The following is a 16,257-nucleotide window of genomic DNA, read 5'->3' on the forward strand; positions in this document are numbered from 1 at the left end:
TTATAATCATGATTACACATCACAGTTCAAAGTTATCTTTATTTATCAGTTTCTGGGTTATTTTAATGAACAACAGATGGAACGATATCGGGGACAGTCTTAAGTTTGTACTTTTGCCTTACAGGGATTATTTGCACATAGTCTGACCTCTACCTTTTGCATACATGCAAACACTGACTTGGATACTCATATTAAAAAGTTTCAATCACTGAAACAGTACATGTGAAAAAAATGACCAAAAGCAGAATAAGTCAACTTTAAAAGATTTTAAGATCACTTGGTAACAGCCAGAGTGTGTGGTGTTTGATGTTTAATGAAGCTGACGTCAGCACTGTAGCTGCCGGTGTGAAAAGCATTAAAAACAAAGTAACATCTGTGATAATCAAATTTCTGTCTGTACTTGTTTGAAGTATGTACAAAAACCAGATAATCAGACAGGGTCCAGTTTTTGCATTAAGTTGAAAATTGCAAATTACATTAAATTTTCTGGCGACAAAAAATTTGTTGTGACCAAATAGAACATTTAATACCTGAAAAAAGTTGCACACTGAACATGTTGTCATGTTTACCTTACAAGTACTTGAGTGAAATTAAAACCAGCAATATTTCCAGAACACTTACATTACTCCAAGTGCCTCAACCTTTACTGCAACAAACATTTCAGATGTTCAACAGTAACATTTGAGGATATCCTGCAAAACCAACAGCTGCAATATTAAAACACTAAAATAGATCCTCAGATTTGGACGAAGTAACATTCAGGTTATTTCAGTCGTCAAAATTTCCCAATGAAAGCGCAAAGCTTGAAATGTACAAAAAAAGCTACTTTAATCCAAAACTGAGAAAAAAAATATGGTGTTAACCTAAAACAATCCTCAGGTTTATTTAAATGGAACATTGACCCCCACCCCCTCTGCCTAAAACAAAAGCATCTAATGAAAGTCATGAAAAGCCTGTAAAAGTCTTTTGGATGAGTGAAGCTTCAAGCGCACAAAAAGGCATGCAAAAAGCAAAACATCGTTCACACACTTGAACCTGATCGCAGCTAGCAGTAAAAATCTGACCTTTATCTGATTTCATTTAATGGAAATGGTTGTTCTACAAATGGTCATATGTAACAGTAAAAAAGACAGTCAACAGCGTCCAGTGGGCAGTAAACGTCTCAGCTGTGGGGTAAAAAACAAAAAGCAAGGTTTGTGTCCATTCAGCGTGATGCATCCCCACGGTAACCAGTTCGTTTGTTACGCAAAACGTTTGTACAGCAGTCGGTATGTTAGTCCAGGCTCCGCTCCTCCTGCTGGACAGCAGTGCTCGCTGTTAGTACGACCGTTTTCCATGTTCAACTCCTACAAAGCAGAAAAAACAAGTTAAGTGATGGTTATCATTAATTAACCTAAAACGCATGTGTTTGAATGTGGGAGGGAGCTGGAACCCAGACAGAACCCACACTGGGGAGAACATGCAGACTCCACACACAAGAAACTAGCTGGACGATGGGAGTTGAACCCAGGACCTCTTTGCTGTAGAGGTGGCAGTGTTAAACCCTTTGTCACCTTACCACCAATAAAGTGGGTGTCTATTCACTCTGCATAATACAGTAAATAAATAATGAACATCTCCTGTGTGTCTTGATGCATGCTCAACCATCCAGGTAAGTCAGTCCCAAAAGTTGATTTTGTTATCTGGACGTTTTCAGTGGGAGAAACGTTTCGTCGCTGATCCAGGTCTTCAGTCTCAGCTGACTGCAGGTTTCAATCTTATAAACAGTACGTCTGCATAATGACTGAAACCAGCCCTCTGAAGGAACAATGGGCTGGGAGGTCAGTTTATGATCATTCAGATTCTCATGACCATTGATCAACATCTACAGAGCAAAGATACATCTTTCGCCATCTTACAATGGTTTGATTGTAGCCATTCACCAACTCTCTATGAATGGTACTCATGGCCACTGATCAGTAGTTGTTGAGGCTGTTAAAATCTCCCAAATGGATAAAAAAAAACTGAAGAAATTTAACTAAAACAGTGACATAGATATATGTCACATGCAGATTAAGAGCTTACTTCCTTTAACAAAAGATGCAAAAGAAACTTGGTCATAATAATAATAAAGACATTTGAGTCTACTTTACAAAGCAAATACCAGAGCTCTGCGTTCCACTGAATTTACTTTTTCTTCACATTAAAAAACAATACAGAAAAAATACATGAAAAAAGTTCCACATATATTCAAACCTAAAAACTGTTTTTCTCTCAGAATAACTAAGTTTGCCAGATTAAATTCCATTTGTTTGAAACTTAGCAAATGGAATTTGATTTAGGACAACAGAAATGTGTAAAACAATGAAAATCTATGAAATCTCACGTTGTGGTGGTGGCAGATGGCTGCCTGTCCCCTAGCCTGGCTCTGCCGGAGCTTTCTTCCTGTTTAAAGGAAGTTTTTCTTTCCCACTGTCGCCTAGTTCCTGCTCATAGGGGCCGTTTGTTTTCTGTTTTTTCTGTATTTATGTAGGATCTTTACCTTACAGAGTAAAGCTCCTTGAGGCAACTGTTGTGATTTGGCACGATTTATATATAAAACTGAATTTAACTGAAGTGTCTAGCTCCACCCCAACATTTAAAGGACTCAAAAATTTAAAGGACTTATAATTTAAGGATGCTCTTTTCTACGGCTTTTCTGCAGCCTCTTCGTTGCAGTGAGCAACTCCAGCCAGCAGATGGAGAACTATTTATTTTGTGAGTGTGTGTCTTTCTTAATGAGAACTTAACCTGTGTGATGAACTATGGTATTTTAGTAACTGCAGATTCATGCAGACTTTTGTCATCATTTTATGTTGTTGCATATTATAATGACATGTTTAATCATTTATTTTACACCATTAATGAGTTTTTTCTGTTGAACGTTTTTTGCAAGTGACGATAGATCATTCATTTCCATGTTGTTACATTTTTAAGCAAAAGAGTTTCAATCTGTGTTTGTTGCAGGATGCCAGCTGGTAAATACTAAAGACATAAAAACTAACACACACACACACACACACACACACACACACACACACACACACACACACACACACACAATAAATAAAACTAAAGTAAAATGAAAAATGTTTTTAACAATAAACTCTTAAGTGAAATAAGCAAATCTACTTAAACTCAACTTTAAATAATTTAGCAAAGATAAAACCAGGATGACTCCCTGCTACACCCTGTGCAGAACACGTTTGGGTGCAGCAGGTTGTTTAGGATCAGATTTGGCATCATGCATAAGGGATTAACATTGCAGTGAGACAGATGTGTAAGCATTGTTGCTACTCACAGGTTATCAGATGCAGAGCACTGCAGACAAGCAGCATCAGTGCAGGAATACCAGCAAACAGAGGAGCAGTGGAACTAGGGGCAGAGGTGGGGGCCCGTGGCTGTGTCAGCTGAGGAGCTTCAGATTTGGTCGCTGTACACTTCTGACTGTTAACACAAAAGCAGAGACAGAGTCAGAACTACCGCCTCATTCAGGAGAATCCCCCAATGATCAGTTTAGCTCACAGTGTGGACTCACAGCTGCTTCTGCACAGCCTGCTTGCTGGACTCACAGCCTTTGGTCTGAGCCTGAGCTGCCATCATGTTGCTCTCAGCAGCCTTCTGCAGACTCTCTGCAGCCTCGGTCTTATGAACGGCCTGGGTCAGGTTCTGCTCAAGGGTGTCAATTTGATCTGAGAACAGAAAACAGGGAAAGCTCCAGTGAATGCAAGGAACCATGCAAAAACAGATGAACCACACAAACAGCACACATACAGGATACTTCCAGATTCTGTTAAAAGGGGATTCTCCCTCCCCACTGTCGCCAAGTGCTTCCTTACATGGGATTGGCTGATAGCTGAGGTTATCTTATTATATTGTCTCACAACATAAAGGATCTTGAGAGGACTGCGGTTGGAAACAGGTGCTTTAAAAAAAATGTAGATCTGTGAAGTAGAAATAAAACTCCAAGTCTACGTTCTGCTTAGTTTTCTGGACCTGTAGACAGTTTTCCAACCCAGCAACAGTAACTAACCAATCCTACATTTGTTTTCTTGGGAACTCCTCAGTCCGGACACGCTTTGAGGGTTTGTCTCAGGTCTGCGCCTGCATTAGCTTATAAGGAAACATGGAGTGGTATCAGAGAGCCTCCAGTGGGAGCTATGTGAGGAATGACCTGTGCTGTGCTGCCAGCACTCGTCTTGTCTGGACTTTGACTTCGTTATTTGCAGAATGTTACTCAGGCTCAGTGAGATCATCATCATCAATCCTACAACCGGATTTTTTTTCTAGAGTTGTGTCATCATTTCACTTGTTTCCAACACACATTCATTTATTTCCTTTCATACTTAATTCTTTCCAACATTCCTCCACTTCCAAAAACCAGGCTCCTAAAGTCTTCTGCGAAACAGCAAAATTATTTCAGTATGTTTAAAAAAAGCAGCAACATCTAAAGCTGGAAAATGAACCTGAATCAGAAGCCTAAAAAACTGCAGCCCAAACCTGGTAAACAACAATTTTGACTTTGTAGCAAATCCCATCCTTCATAACAGCTGTAAAGTATGTGAACTTTTAAGTAACTTACCAGTTTAAATAAAGTTTGCATTATTAGGCATTTGGCTTATTTGACTGCCAGGTAGCTAGAGACATAGGGGGCTGTAGCTGTAGGTTCATAGCAATGACTGTATAAAAGTTTTCTACAGTCATTGGTGCATAGATGGTGTAAAAGATGAAAGTAGCTACCTAACATCATCCATTGGTTTCGTTGAGTCTGATTCTGAGATTAGGTTTTTTCCCATTGACATCTTGGTTTCAAAAACCAGAAGTGACAAGAAGGCACGGGTCTGATTGTGAAACCGCTTCCTAATGGCCTGAGACTGGAAACTTGTAAGTCAATGAGCATTCTTAAATTTTAAGCGTAACTTAATTTTTTTTATTCAGTATGACTCAAATGCAGTTATGTGATAAATAGCATGGCTCGCTGAATAACTGTCCAAGACATCTGCACTTTGGTTTTGGTGAAAAACAATTAGTGGGGTTTTATTAGTCTGTTTAATACATACATACAGCGTTTGGTGCAAACAGAAAAATTCCAGGGATCAAAAGCACACATTTTAAACGAAAACACGCCCTGGCTACATGTTTTTTCCTAGTCCGATGTTTTGTGACTGATTTCTTCCACACTGATTTGTTCATATTAAATAGTGACTGATGTTTATCAGAGCAACCCTCTCCCTTCTAACACAATGCTCCTTTCATATCTCCTCCGTACAGGAATTTATTGTTTCCCTTCAACCGCTTGCTGCAGGAAGTCACCTCCATTAATGTCTCCACTTCCCATCAGGCCGCTGTTCTTGCCCTGTTATTTTTTGAGATTCCTAGTCAAGAAAATTGCTTTCCTTCGTATGATAAAGATTAGTGTTTTATGGTACAGTATTAAAAAAAATCACTTAAACAATACAAAGAGTCCTTTAATGAAGTTTTAGTTTGACATCTGTTTTTTAATGAGCTCTTTTTAAAAAGGAACTACTTAAACCAAGTCCTGCTGCTTTGGTTCAAAACTCATAGTATGAACAGCTTTAAGAACTGATCTCATTGAACAAAAGTTAAGAATGTGAGTGCTGAGTTGACCAGCAGGAGAGAAGACATCTATGTGTCACCACAAAGTGGTGCCTCTGAACCTCAAACACTTTTTTAGTTTCATTTTCAGTTTACGATGAAACGAGACAAACAAGACTAAAGCAGATTATCTTTTGAGATGGTTATCTTATTTGTTGCCGTTTACTAGTTCAAACTGGTTTGACAAAGAAAAAATGCTGCTGTCATCCCTCTGACTACGCTATGGTTTTAGCATCTTTAGCTACCAGAAGTAGGCCCTCCAGGGCTAAATCAATAGGTTAAAATAAACACTGGGCACAGGTAATATTTTGGATCAGAATTTTAAAAAATGCATGTTTTCATTATCCAGGGTTAGAACATCTTAGATGACCCCATACTTAACTGATTAGTCAGTAATAGGTGGTTTGAATTAAGCTGCTGTGAAAGTGTTAATGACTAAACTTAATGACCAACCCAAAACCTTAGTCGATAGTGATTCTTTTCTGCATATTTGGTGTCCGGGACATTTTTACACTAAACATTAACATTACAGAGAATCCAGACATCATCTCCAAGACGCTCAGAAAGCCCAACTGCCTCAAAAACAAACAGATCTCCATGAGTGCAACTCTCAAAATGACAACATATAGACTTTACACCTGCTTAAAGAAATCCTACGTCACATATATACTACCAGACAAAACCTTGGACACACCTTCCAATTTCATGGTTTTGCTTTATTTTCATGACTATTTACATTGTAGATTCTCACTGAAGGCATCAAAATGAACACATGGAATTATGTAGTAAAAAAAGTGTGAAATAACTCAAAACTTTCCGTCCTTAGCTTTGATTACTGCCTTGCACTCTCTTGGCATTCTCTCAATGAGCTTCATGAGGTCGTCACCTGAAATGGTTTCCAACAGTCTTGAAGGAGTTCCCAGAGAGGCGGAGCGCTTGTCGGCCCTTTAGCCTTCACTTTGTGGTCCACCTCATCCGAAACCATCTTGATTGGGTTAAGGTCGGGTGACTGTGGAAGCCAGACCATCACTTCTTGGTCAGTTAGCTCTTACACAGCCTGGAGGTGTGTTTGGGGTCATTGTCCTGTTGTAATATTAATGATGGACTAATTAAACGGAAACTGGATGGGATGGCATGTTGCTACAGGATGCTGTGTTAGCCATGCTGGTTCAGTGTGCCACCTGCAAAGCCCCCCCACACCATCAAACCTCCTCCTCCATGTTTCACAGTGGGAACTATGCATGTAGAGATCATCCATTCACCTTTTCTGCATCGCACAAAGACACCGCAGGTGGAACCAAAGATCTCAAATGTGGACTCATCAGACCAAAGCTCAGATTTCCTCTGGTCTAATGTCCACTCGTTGTGTTTCTTGGCCCAAACAAATCTCTTCTGCTTGTAGCTTTTCCTTAGTCTTGGTTTATCAGCAGCTATTTGACCACAAACGCCTGATTCACAGTCTCCTCTGAATAGTTGATGTAAAGATGTGTCAGCTACTGAAACGCTCTGTGACATTTATCTGGGCTCTAATCTGAGCTGCTGCTAACTTGCGATTTCTGAGGCTGGTGAATTTATCCTCAGCAGCAGAGGTGACTCTTGGGCTTCCTTTCCTGGGGCGGTCCTCATGTGATCATGTTTCGTTGTAGCGCTTGATGGTTCTGGTGGCTGCACTTGGGGACACATTTGAAATTTCGTGAATTTTCCGGACCGACCGACGTTGAGTTCTTAAAGTAATGATGAACTGTTGTTTCTCTCTACTTAGCAGATTGGTTCTTGCCATAATATGAATTATAACAATTGTTAAATAGGGTTGTCAGCTGTGCACCAACCTGCATAACACAACTGATGGTCCCACTCAAGGCAAAGAAATTCTACAAATGAACCCTGACAAGACACCATTTCAGGTGACTACATCATGAAGCTCACTGAGAGAAGGCGTCTACTTTAAGGAATATAAAATATAAAACATCAATATCTTATCAATCTTTTCTTTGCTACATAATTCTATATATCTGGCTTCAAATATTTGATTTCTTCAGTATGTATCTACAATGTAGGAAGTAGTATAAATAAAGAAAAACCATTAAATGAGGAGGCGTGTCTGAACCTTTGACTGGTAGTTTATACACCAAAAACACCACAAAGTGAACCACTTGCCTCCCTGAGAGAATGTGCACAAAAGAGGAAGTGAAACATAAATGGTTCCTAAACTCAAAACCATGCAGAGCTTCCTGTTGTAACACCTCAGTCGAAGGTTTTTTTTTACATAACTGTTTCATCAGCTTTAAAAGAATAACAAAGGATATGAAAGAACACCGATGGGCAGCTGTTTTACAGCGAGACATTGCCTGGCTTTGGAAAGAAAAACAAAACAACAAAAAATGATCTAATTAATTTTAGAAGCACCACACAATGCTGATGCAGTTCAACCATCAACCCTGCTGGTACTGAAATATCTCCAGCACTTGGATTCACACAGAATTTTGTAGTTTGTGTTGCTGCAAAAAGCACAAAGAATCAAAGACAACTGTTGCACCAGGTTTTGGACCTGATCATTAGAGGAAACATGAAGATATGTAAGAGTTAAATTAAAATGCAGGTGTTGGAGTTTGTGACATGTTGAGCTGCTCTGTGAAGTCACTTCTGCCCTGCGAGCTGTTGGCATAGCGTTGTGATCCTTCAATACAGGGAAACCCACATTCCTCAGACCTGACGGGTCCCGCTGTTTGTTCTGAAAGTAATTACACCGGCAACAAAGGAACAATGCACCAGTGTTGTGTGTAAAGTTGCTACCTTGGCCAGGTTTTTATCTCAGAATTCCTGATAAAGTAAACATAAAAAAAAGGAATAAATTCTACTGATGAGGCAAATCTACTGCGACAACGTACAGAAATGACCACAACACTGACAACGACATCCAGACAGAGTAATGGGTGCTTTAGGTGTTGAGACAACAACACCTACAACTTGGGCTGTTGCTGGTAATACCAGCCCTCCACTTCTTTTTGTTTTTTGACCGACCAATCGTGTATTTATTTACACTCTGTCCTCATGGCAACAGTGGAGGAAAATATGGCTAAGAATAGGGCCGGGGAAAAGTCTCCTTTCATGGCAGTGATGGAGTTTTTCCTACCTCTCAGCAGGCCGAGCTGAACAGTGAGGTTCGCTTCTTTCTGTCGCAGTTCCTCAATGTCCTCCTGCATGATGGTCATGTTCCTGTTCAGGAGGACCTGTAGAATGAATTAAACACACCCCAAAGGGAGAAGAAGAAAAAGAAACCTTGGTGTTACTGTGAGTTAACAGTTCTGTGCATTGCGTTTGTGTAATGTTTAGCTTTTCCTATCAATAATATTTCATTTTATATCACAAATCCCTTGATTTTAACAGCAAGATTTCTGACCGTGGTTCTGTCAACTATCAGCAACTTGTAGCAAGAGGGTCAGTGGTTAGTTTAAGACTACGCCCTTTTTTTCTTATGCCTCCATCATTATCAACCACATATTTTATATATATTGTAATAATTTAAAACTTACAGCAAAATTCTGATCAAAATCTGTAGGAAAACGATGCCACTGCTCACCTAATGGCCCGAGTACACATCACCCTGAGGCTACGATGGTGTGGACAAAAACATGCAGCTTCACTAACCACTGGGTGGCATCACCAGGGTTATGTCCATGTTTTGTGTAAATTTACCACAAACAGTTTATTGGTGGTAAGAATTCATTTCTAGTCATACAATAGGATTCATATTTAGATTTAGTGAGTTTAAAAAAGTTCCTGTCTGAGACATTGTTGACTTTCAGAGTATTGTGAGAGAAAGATTTCACTCGTTTATTTTCAAGAAGCTTTAAAGATGTGGGGCATTGATTAGGTGTGAGGAGCGTGTTCCAACTGCTCATCCACTTTGTCACAAGGTGCTTCCTCCTCTTAGGAGGCAAGTATGTGGGCGTAAACAAACCTCACAGGTGTTTTGGATCAAAGGAAGCAATGAACCAAGAAACTGACAAGTAGATGAACCGGGACTACCTCTACTAACTAGTCACTAGTCTTTCAGTAGAACTCAAATGTTCACAACCAGCATGACAAGTTGACAGGTTCTTTATGTGTAACAACTAGAACTGCTGCCTCACCAAGAGTCACGTTGCAGTTTGAATCTCTGTACATGCAGTAAAGATTTTCAAGTTTAACAAAAGATTTATTTGTTTGTAAACAACGTTTTTCATGAAGTTGATTCTTTCCAACAATTTTAATGTTTTTATATATATGATTAGTTAAACCTGTAAATCAGCTGCTAAAATGTGTGCTGGGTCTTCATGCCATCTCAGTGACTGTTGGGTTTGGCACACATCATGACTCAGACTCTCCGACTGAAGGTTTTCTGTTGCCTTCTTCCTGCTGTGTGATGGCAGGATTCCTCTTTGCTCTTTGGGAGCATGCAACATGAACATTTTGAGCAATTGAGAAAATTTGGCAAAGCTTAAGTCAGCAGTAGAAACATGAATTTAATTATGAACTTTTTTTCAGTAAAACAAATCTAGATATTTTGACTTCACATAAATAATATATAGCTAGGACTTTTTTGTTTTCTGTAATGAACAGAGCTTCTATGTGGCAACAACTCAGTGTTTCATATCATTTTTGGTACGACATCAACTTGGACCAAACTTTGTGTTCTCAGAGCTAAGCTGGTGACTGAAAGCAGGGCAGCGCTGGCTTTTAGAAGAATTCCTTTCATCACAGGCAACAGTTATTATTAGATGTAAAGGACCAGTCCAAACAAATCTCTCCATCCTGAGAGGCCTTTTAATGATACAATATAACATAATCTGTCCACTCAGACTTCACTGATAATGACACTGATGCTGTGCAGAGACAGAGATCTTTATTACGTCAATCTCTTATCAATACTGGAGCATAAGGACAGGTTTCCAAAATCCCCCTATTGTTATCACAATGACTCCTCAGTATGTAAAGTGAGAACTTTCATGTTAGTTCTCAAACGTGAGAACTAAAGTCAACCTCTGCAGTGGTTTTGTATCATCACTGGTCGGAAGTTGAGTTGTGCGTTGGTTATTTTGACATCTGTAAAATATGGTGTAGTGCACTGTGGGATTGTTAGACGATTATGTGTAGGTTTTAGCATAACAACATTAAAGATATCTGCATGACTCAGGTTGATCAAAGGAGCTTGCAAAGAAAAGCGTCTGGACTTCTTTAAGTTGCTTGAAGACGTTTCACCTTCATCCGAGAAGCTTCTTCAGTTCTAAGGTCAAATGGTGGAGAGTCCCAGATATAAACCTAGTGGGAGTTTCCCCCCACAGAGGGACAAAAGGACCCCCTGATGATCCTCTAATCGCCTGAGCCAAGGTGTGAAACTGGGTGTGGGTCCCAATCAGCCAGAGTTTCGGGTGAGCTCATTGTGAAACCTGGCCCCACCTTATCATGTGATTTCCTGAGGTCAGATGGCCCAGGATGTGAGTGGGCGTTAAGGCATCTGGGAAGACAAAACGCCAAAACGCAAACTTAACAATGTGGTGTATGCTGTACAGTGCAGCGAAGAATGCCCAGACCTCTACATTGGAGAGACCAAACAGCCACTTCACAAGCGCATGGCACAACACAGAAGAGCCACCTCCACAGGACAAGACTCAGCAGTCCATCTGCATCTAGAGGTCAAAGGTCACTCTTTCGAGGATGCCAATGTTCACATTTTGGACAGATGGTTTGAAAGAGGAGTGAAAGAAGCATCTATGTCCACTGTGAGCGACCATCTTTGAACAGAGGCGGGGGTTTACAACACCAACTCTCTGCCATCTATAATCCAGTTTTGAGATCCTTCCCAGACGCCTTAACGCCCACTCACATCCTGGGCCATCTGACCTCAGGAATTCGCATGATAAGGTGGGGCCAGGTTTCACAATGAACACACCCGAAACTCTGGCTGATTGGGACCCACACCCAGTTTCCCACCTTGGCTCAGGCGACTAGAGGATCATCAGGGGGTCCTTTTGTCCCTCTGTGGGGGGAAACTCCCACTAGGTTTATATCTGGGACTCTCCACCATTTGACCTTAGAACTGAAGAAGCTTCTCGGATGAAGGTGAAACGTCTTCAAGCAACTTAAAGAAGTCCAGACGCTTTTCTTTGCAAGCTCCTTAGACTACGATGACCTGGATGACTGAGAACCTTCACAGACACGACTCAGGTTGATGGCGTTTCAGTGGTTCACTTTACCGTTTGATCAGTTTTTGGGTTTTTTCTTGTTTTCGTAGAACCTTTTTTGAAGGCTCGATGTAGGGATCTGGATTCCTTTCTGTTTGCTGTTCTTCTGCCCTCACAGCAGTGCTCCTTTCTGCTAACTGTGTGCTTTCTGATCTTTACCAATGTCTTAACATTCATACTGATTATTGATTTCTGATAGACAAGGAGTGCAAAAATGGTTCACGGGTAGGTGCTTCCAATGTTGCTGGTCTCATTGATAACTTTTACAGTAAAAAAAAAAGTGCAATAACAATCACTTAAAGGAAGTTAATACCCAAGTCAAAAGACAAACATTACAGACAGCCTCAGCTGATTAACATGAAAACACACCAACTAAAATTAAACCCAGATCTCAAAATTTCACGTAACAACTGCAAATATCACATGTAGTCCAAACGTTTCACATCTGAGAGCTCAGAGCATGACTGGAAGGACTGAGCGACAGTTGTTCTTTACATGCAGAAAAGAAGAGCGTGTGTTTACGGCAGTGGAGTTTAACTGACACGTCCAGGCTTTTCCCTCGACAGAGGACGTTTTTGTCTTTCTTAATCCTGGAAAAAGGTTTTAGACAAATCCTAGGAAACTCCCACCTCTTACATTGTTGTTGCCTTTTTTTAACCAGTTTTTCTAATTAGATTTTCACTTACTCAGGTGCAGTTAACACTATTGCTTATTAGATGGCTAGAAGTAATGGTCATATAAGGTAACAGACTTTACTGCACGTCGCTCTGCACAGTCACACCCAAAGAACTAATCAGAATCAAGAAAAATCCAAGCACGGTGGAGTTACAGGTTTTGGACTTTCAGCATGAGTGCTGCAGGCTTTATGGAGCCAGAAAGGACTCGGAAGGCGTTATCAGCCAGTGCTACCAAGTAGCCTCTGTTAGCAAGCCGCATCCATTTACTGGGTGGGTGTTTCATGCACACAGTCCTAAGTAACAAATACATAAAATATAAAACAAATAAATAAAAAAAACACTACAATTTCATTTACTGCGAATTCAGCACAAACGTCTTGGACATGTTAGTAAAGTTAAGAATTATCTTTCAGATATCTCCTTTAAAAATCCTCCAAAAGGTCGTAAGTGTACTGGAGGAATTCCAGCTTTGGCCCCGTTGTTGTTAGATGCCCTCTGCATATTCACTGAATGTCCCGATTAACCAGCTGCAGTAATATAAGATAACCTTTCCTTTTTATAGACAGGTGAAATCTACATCAGAAGGATAGAGGTGGTGCAACTTTGTCAGGTCCCTTTGAAAACTTTGCATCCAAGGCTCAAAGCTTCTTAGGAGGATTTTGTTTGTTTGTTGTGCCTCACTTTTTACTTTTGCTTTCATTTGCTGGGAGGGTTTAGCCAGTACTTTGGGGTAAAACGAAACTCTTCACAATGGTAACCCTGTTTAGGTGGACTTTGCTAAAACTTTGTATGTCTGTGTGGGGATGCCACAGGAGACCTGCAAAAAGAAAAAGCCTGCACGGTTGACTTGACAGCATTAATTGCAGTGCTGGGGAAATGTTGATGGAGATAGTTGAGAATAACTGCTAACCTCTGAAAAGCAGCTGAAGGATATCTGACAGGATTTCTTCTACCAGCTTGAAGTTGAGCACAGGAAGCTGACAGGAAGGACAAAATAAACTTTGGTTTCTTTGGTACTTTCCAAAATGTCTGCTTTGTCAGTGTGGATGATCATCTTGCTATAATTCTCATAAACATGCATATTTAAGAGATCTTTGCTCATTGGCACTCAGCCCTAAAAGCAGCTTCAACATAAGATTCTGTTTCCTTGAGTTTCATTTTGCTTTTATGTTTGCGATGACCTGATTTGCGCACATCACAGTGGTGAGCATGTTTCTAGAAAAATGCTGTGTGTTTGTGCATGCATCCATTTCCATAATCTCAATAGCTGTGGACAGCTAGCAGCAATGACGCCTGCAACTACTTCAGCACAAAAATGTGTGCAGAAGCCAAACATTTTTACTGGATGAGTAGAAAAGTCAGAGTCAAGAGGGGAGAAGTTAGACTGAGGAAAAAGTAAGGAGCAGGCAGGGAGGGAGGAGTGAAGGAGTGGAGAGTGGGAGTGAGTCAGGACGAACCACAGGAGGAGGGAGAGAGAAGGCAAACACTCATTTTTTCCAACCAGCGACTCTCAGAATACAGAGTTGGAAATGTTGGAAGCAACTGAATGCCTCTTATCCTATAAACACTGAGTCAAGCCTGCAGGGAGGAAAAAAGTTGTTGTACGCGAAGGAAAATCAGGTCTCCCAAAGTGGAAAGAGTTGAGCAAAGAGGAGGAGAGAATCCCACTCTGTTCATATCTGAGCTCATTTTCACACTCAGAGAAATCCTTGTTGCATCAAACTCAGCTCTGCGCCGTCACTGTGGATATTTCACATTTTGACTCCTAAACATGCTAAACTCTGGTCTCCGTCTACCCTCTCTGATGACATTTATTGATATGTCTCAGCGTTTTTTCTTTTTGAGGACAGATGGAAGCCATTAGTGTTTTGGTGAGGTGGGTGGGGCAGCTTTGGTTTCAATTTTGCAAGCTGGATTAAAAAAAGATGCTATTTTCAGTATCAGTATTAAGTTTGTAATTTAAGTCAAACTATCATTCTTGGGAGCTTCCAGTGCATGCTGGGAAGTCTGCTGATGTTTGGGACTCATTGTGAGTTAAGCACAACTTCAGCTTCAGTCTAAAGCTGGCAAGAATAAAAAACTGAGGTGAATCTAATGCATTTCTATTTGGCTCTTTGCAGTGTCGACCGTATGACCGTAGGTTCTATTGGTGGTTGTGATGAAAGGAACCAATCAAAAAGGTTTTGACTTTTATTCCCGCAGTATCAAAGATAAAGAGAGCGTTTTTTTAAACCGGTTTAAAAGTCTAAAAAGTGAAAGGAGCATATTAGTCATTTAATTTAGTTGAAATTTGCCACCCAAACATCCACCTTTCCCCCCTTTCTACTTTGTGGAGCCTAGCTATGCCAGCTATCAAAGGGCAAGAGGCAGGTATGCCCTTCAGACAAATATTCCCACTAACATTCAATTAGGAATCATCATTAAACTGTGGGAGGAAGCAGGAGTACCCGGAGATGAGTAGAGCATGAACCTCCACACAGGAACACGGGACCTTCTTGGTGTACGAGAACAGTGCTAACCACTGTAGCAGCAGGCCAACCTACACAACATACTTCTATTAAAAAAGACGTAGAGCTTTTTAATTGTCGTGCACATGATATGGCAGGATAATATTTAGTAATTTGTTCATGTGCATATGACTGCAATGTTGCAGCTGAAAATTATTATAATGTCTTAGATACAATAAGAAGCTTCTGAAGGGTTTGTGGAGTTAAGGGTGTAGTAAGGCCAACCGACCATCGTGCAAACTAACCTCAAAGAAAATTACTCGTTGGTCCAACGATATATGAACATTTTCTAATATGAAGCAAAGGCTGGCTCACCATTTTAATGAAACAACCATACTATGCAAAGATAGGTACAGCAGGAGGGGAGCTTTGCATGGCTCTGATAACTGATCCAACTGGTGCTCTGTTATTCTATTCTATTCTTTTCTATTTCTTCAACTAAGTCTACATCATTGTAAACTACATAATCAGTCTGACATAAATGCCACCCATGGGTAGCAGAGGAGGTGCTGAAATGATAAATAAATGACTGAACTCACGTTTTCCTGCCGGCACTCCTCCAGTGTGACGTTGGTGGTATTGAGTTGGCCCAGGAGCACCAGGTTCTCAGCTCTCTGTTGCTCTGTCTTCCTCCTTTCCTCCAACACCATCTTCTCCAGAGCTTCTTTGTTCTTGTTATACACCACCTTTGCCCCTTCCATCTTCTCGGTGACCTCCTGCAGCTCGGCGCGGCATTGGGCTGCGCCTTTCATGTCGGGAGATGTCGCCCACACCACGATCACGATGAGAGAGATGATGGACCAGAGCGCCAGCAGGGCAATCACCACACTCTTTACCATCTGGGAGGACTTGGAGGCGGCCGCCATCGGGGGGATTGGAGGCTATGAAAATGATGACAACGATGAAGAACGGTGGAGAACGGTGGAGCAGCTGCTCTCAGTAAGTCTCTCAGGTTGAAGTGAGCTGGAGTTTCCCTTCAGGCTGGGCAGGGACACAGGGAGGGGCTCCCTCACACGATGACAGGAGGACGGCAAACCTCACCATCTCCACCCCCAGGAACCATCCCACCCTGAACCTCGCCCTCCTTCTCTGTGTCGGTGTTATCAAACCCAGAGAGCATGCAGCGATCAACAGGAAAGTTACAACATCAGAGTGAAGCCAGCAGAGTTTAACACTCACACAGAGCTAAGTTGGAAAGTTACATGTAAAGAGAGA

At 41.0% G+C, this 16,257-nt stretch overlaps 1 protein-coding gene across 1 annotated transcript; it reads right to left on the bottom strand.

The window, feature by feature from the left end:
- Positions 1-19: 19 nt before the first annotated feature.
- On the bottom strand, positions 20-16,195 carry LOC113007109 (uncharacterized). The gene is made up of 5 exons (XM_026143519.2): positions 15,582-16,195; positions 8,768-8,864; positions 3,557-3,710; positions 3,320-3,465; positions 20-1,346 (listed from the first exon to the last, which is right to left on the bottom strand). Coding segments are annotated over exons 1-5 (726 nt in total). The 5' UTR covers positions 15,909-16,195; the 3' UTR covers positions 20-1,344.
- Between the last annotated feature and the right edge of the window lie 62 nt (positions 16,196-16,257).

The sequence above is a fragment of the Astatotilapia calliptera genome, chromosome 15 (assembly GCF_964374335.1).
Source record: "Astatotilapia calliptera chromosome 15, fAstCal68.1, whole genome shotgun sequence".
Lineage (NCBI taxonomy): Eukaryota > Metazoa > Chordata > Actinopteri > Cichliformes > Cichlidae > Astatotilapia > Astatotilapia calliptera.

Bases quoted from the DNA above. Each gene is read 5' to 3' on its own strand.
- LOC113007109 (XM_026143519.2), bottom strand. From the start codon at position 15,908: ATGGCGGCCGCCTCCAAGTCCTCCCAGATGGTAAAGAGTGTGGTGATT. The intron at 8,865-15,581 runs GTGAGTTCAGTC...TTCATTCTACAG, and splicing joins AGGAGTGCCGGCAGGAAAAC to GTCCTCCTGAACAGGAACAT. The intron at 3,466-3,556 runs GTGAGTCCACAC...TTGTGTTAACAG, and splicing joins CAGGCTGTGCAGAAGCAGCT to TCAGAAGTGTACAGCGACCA.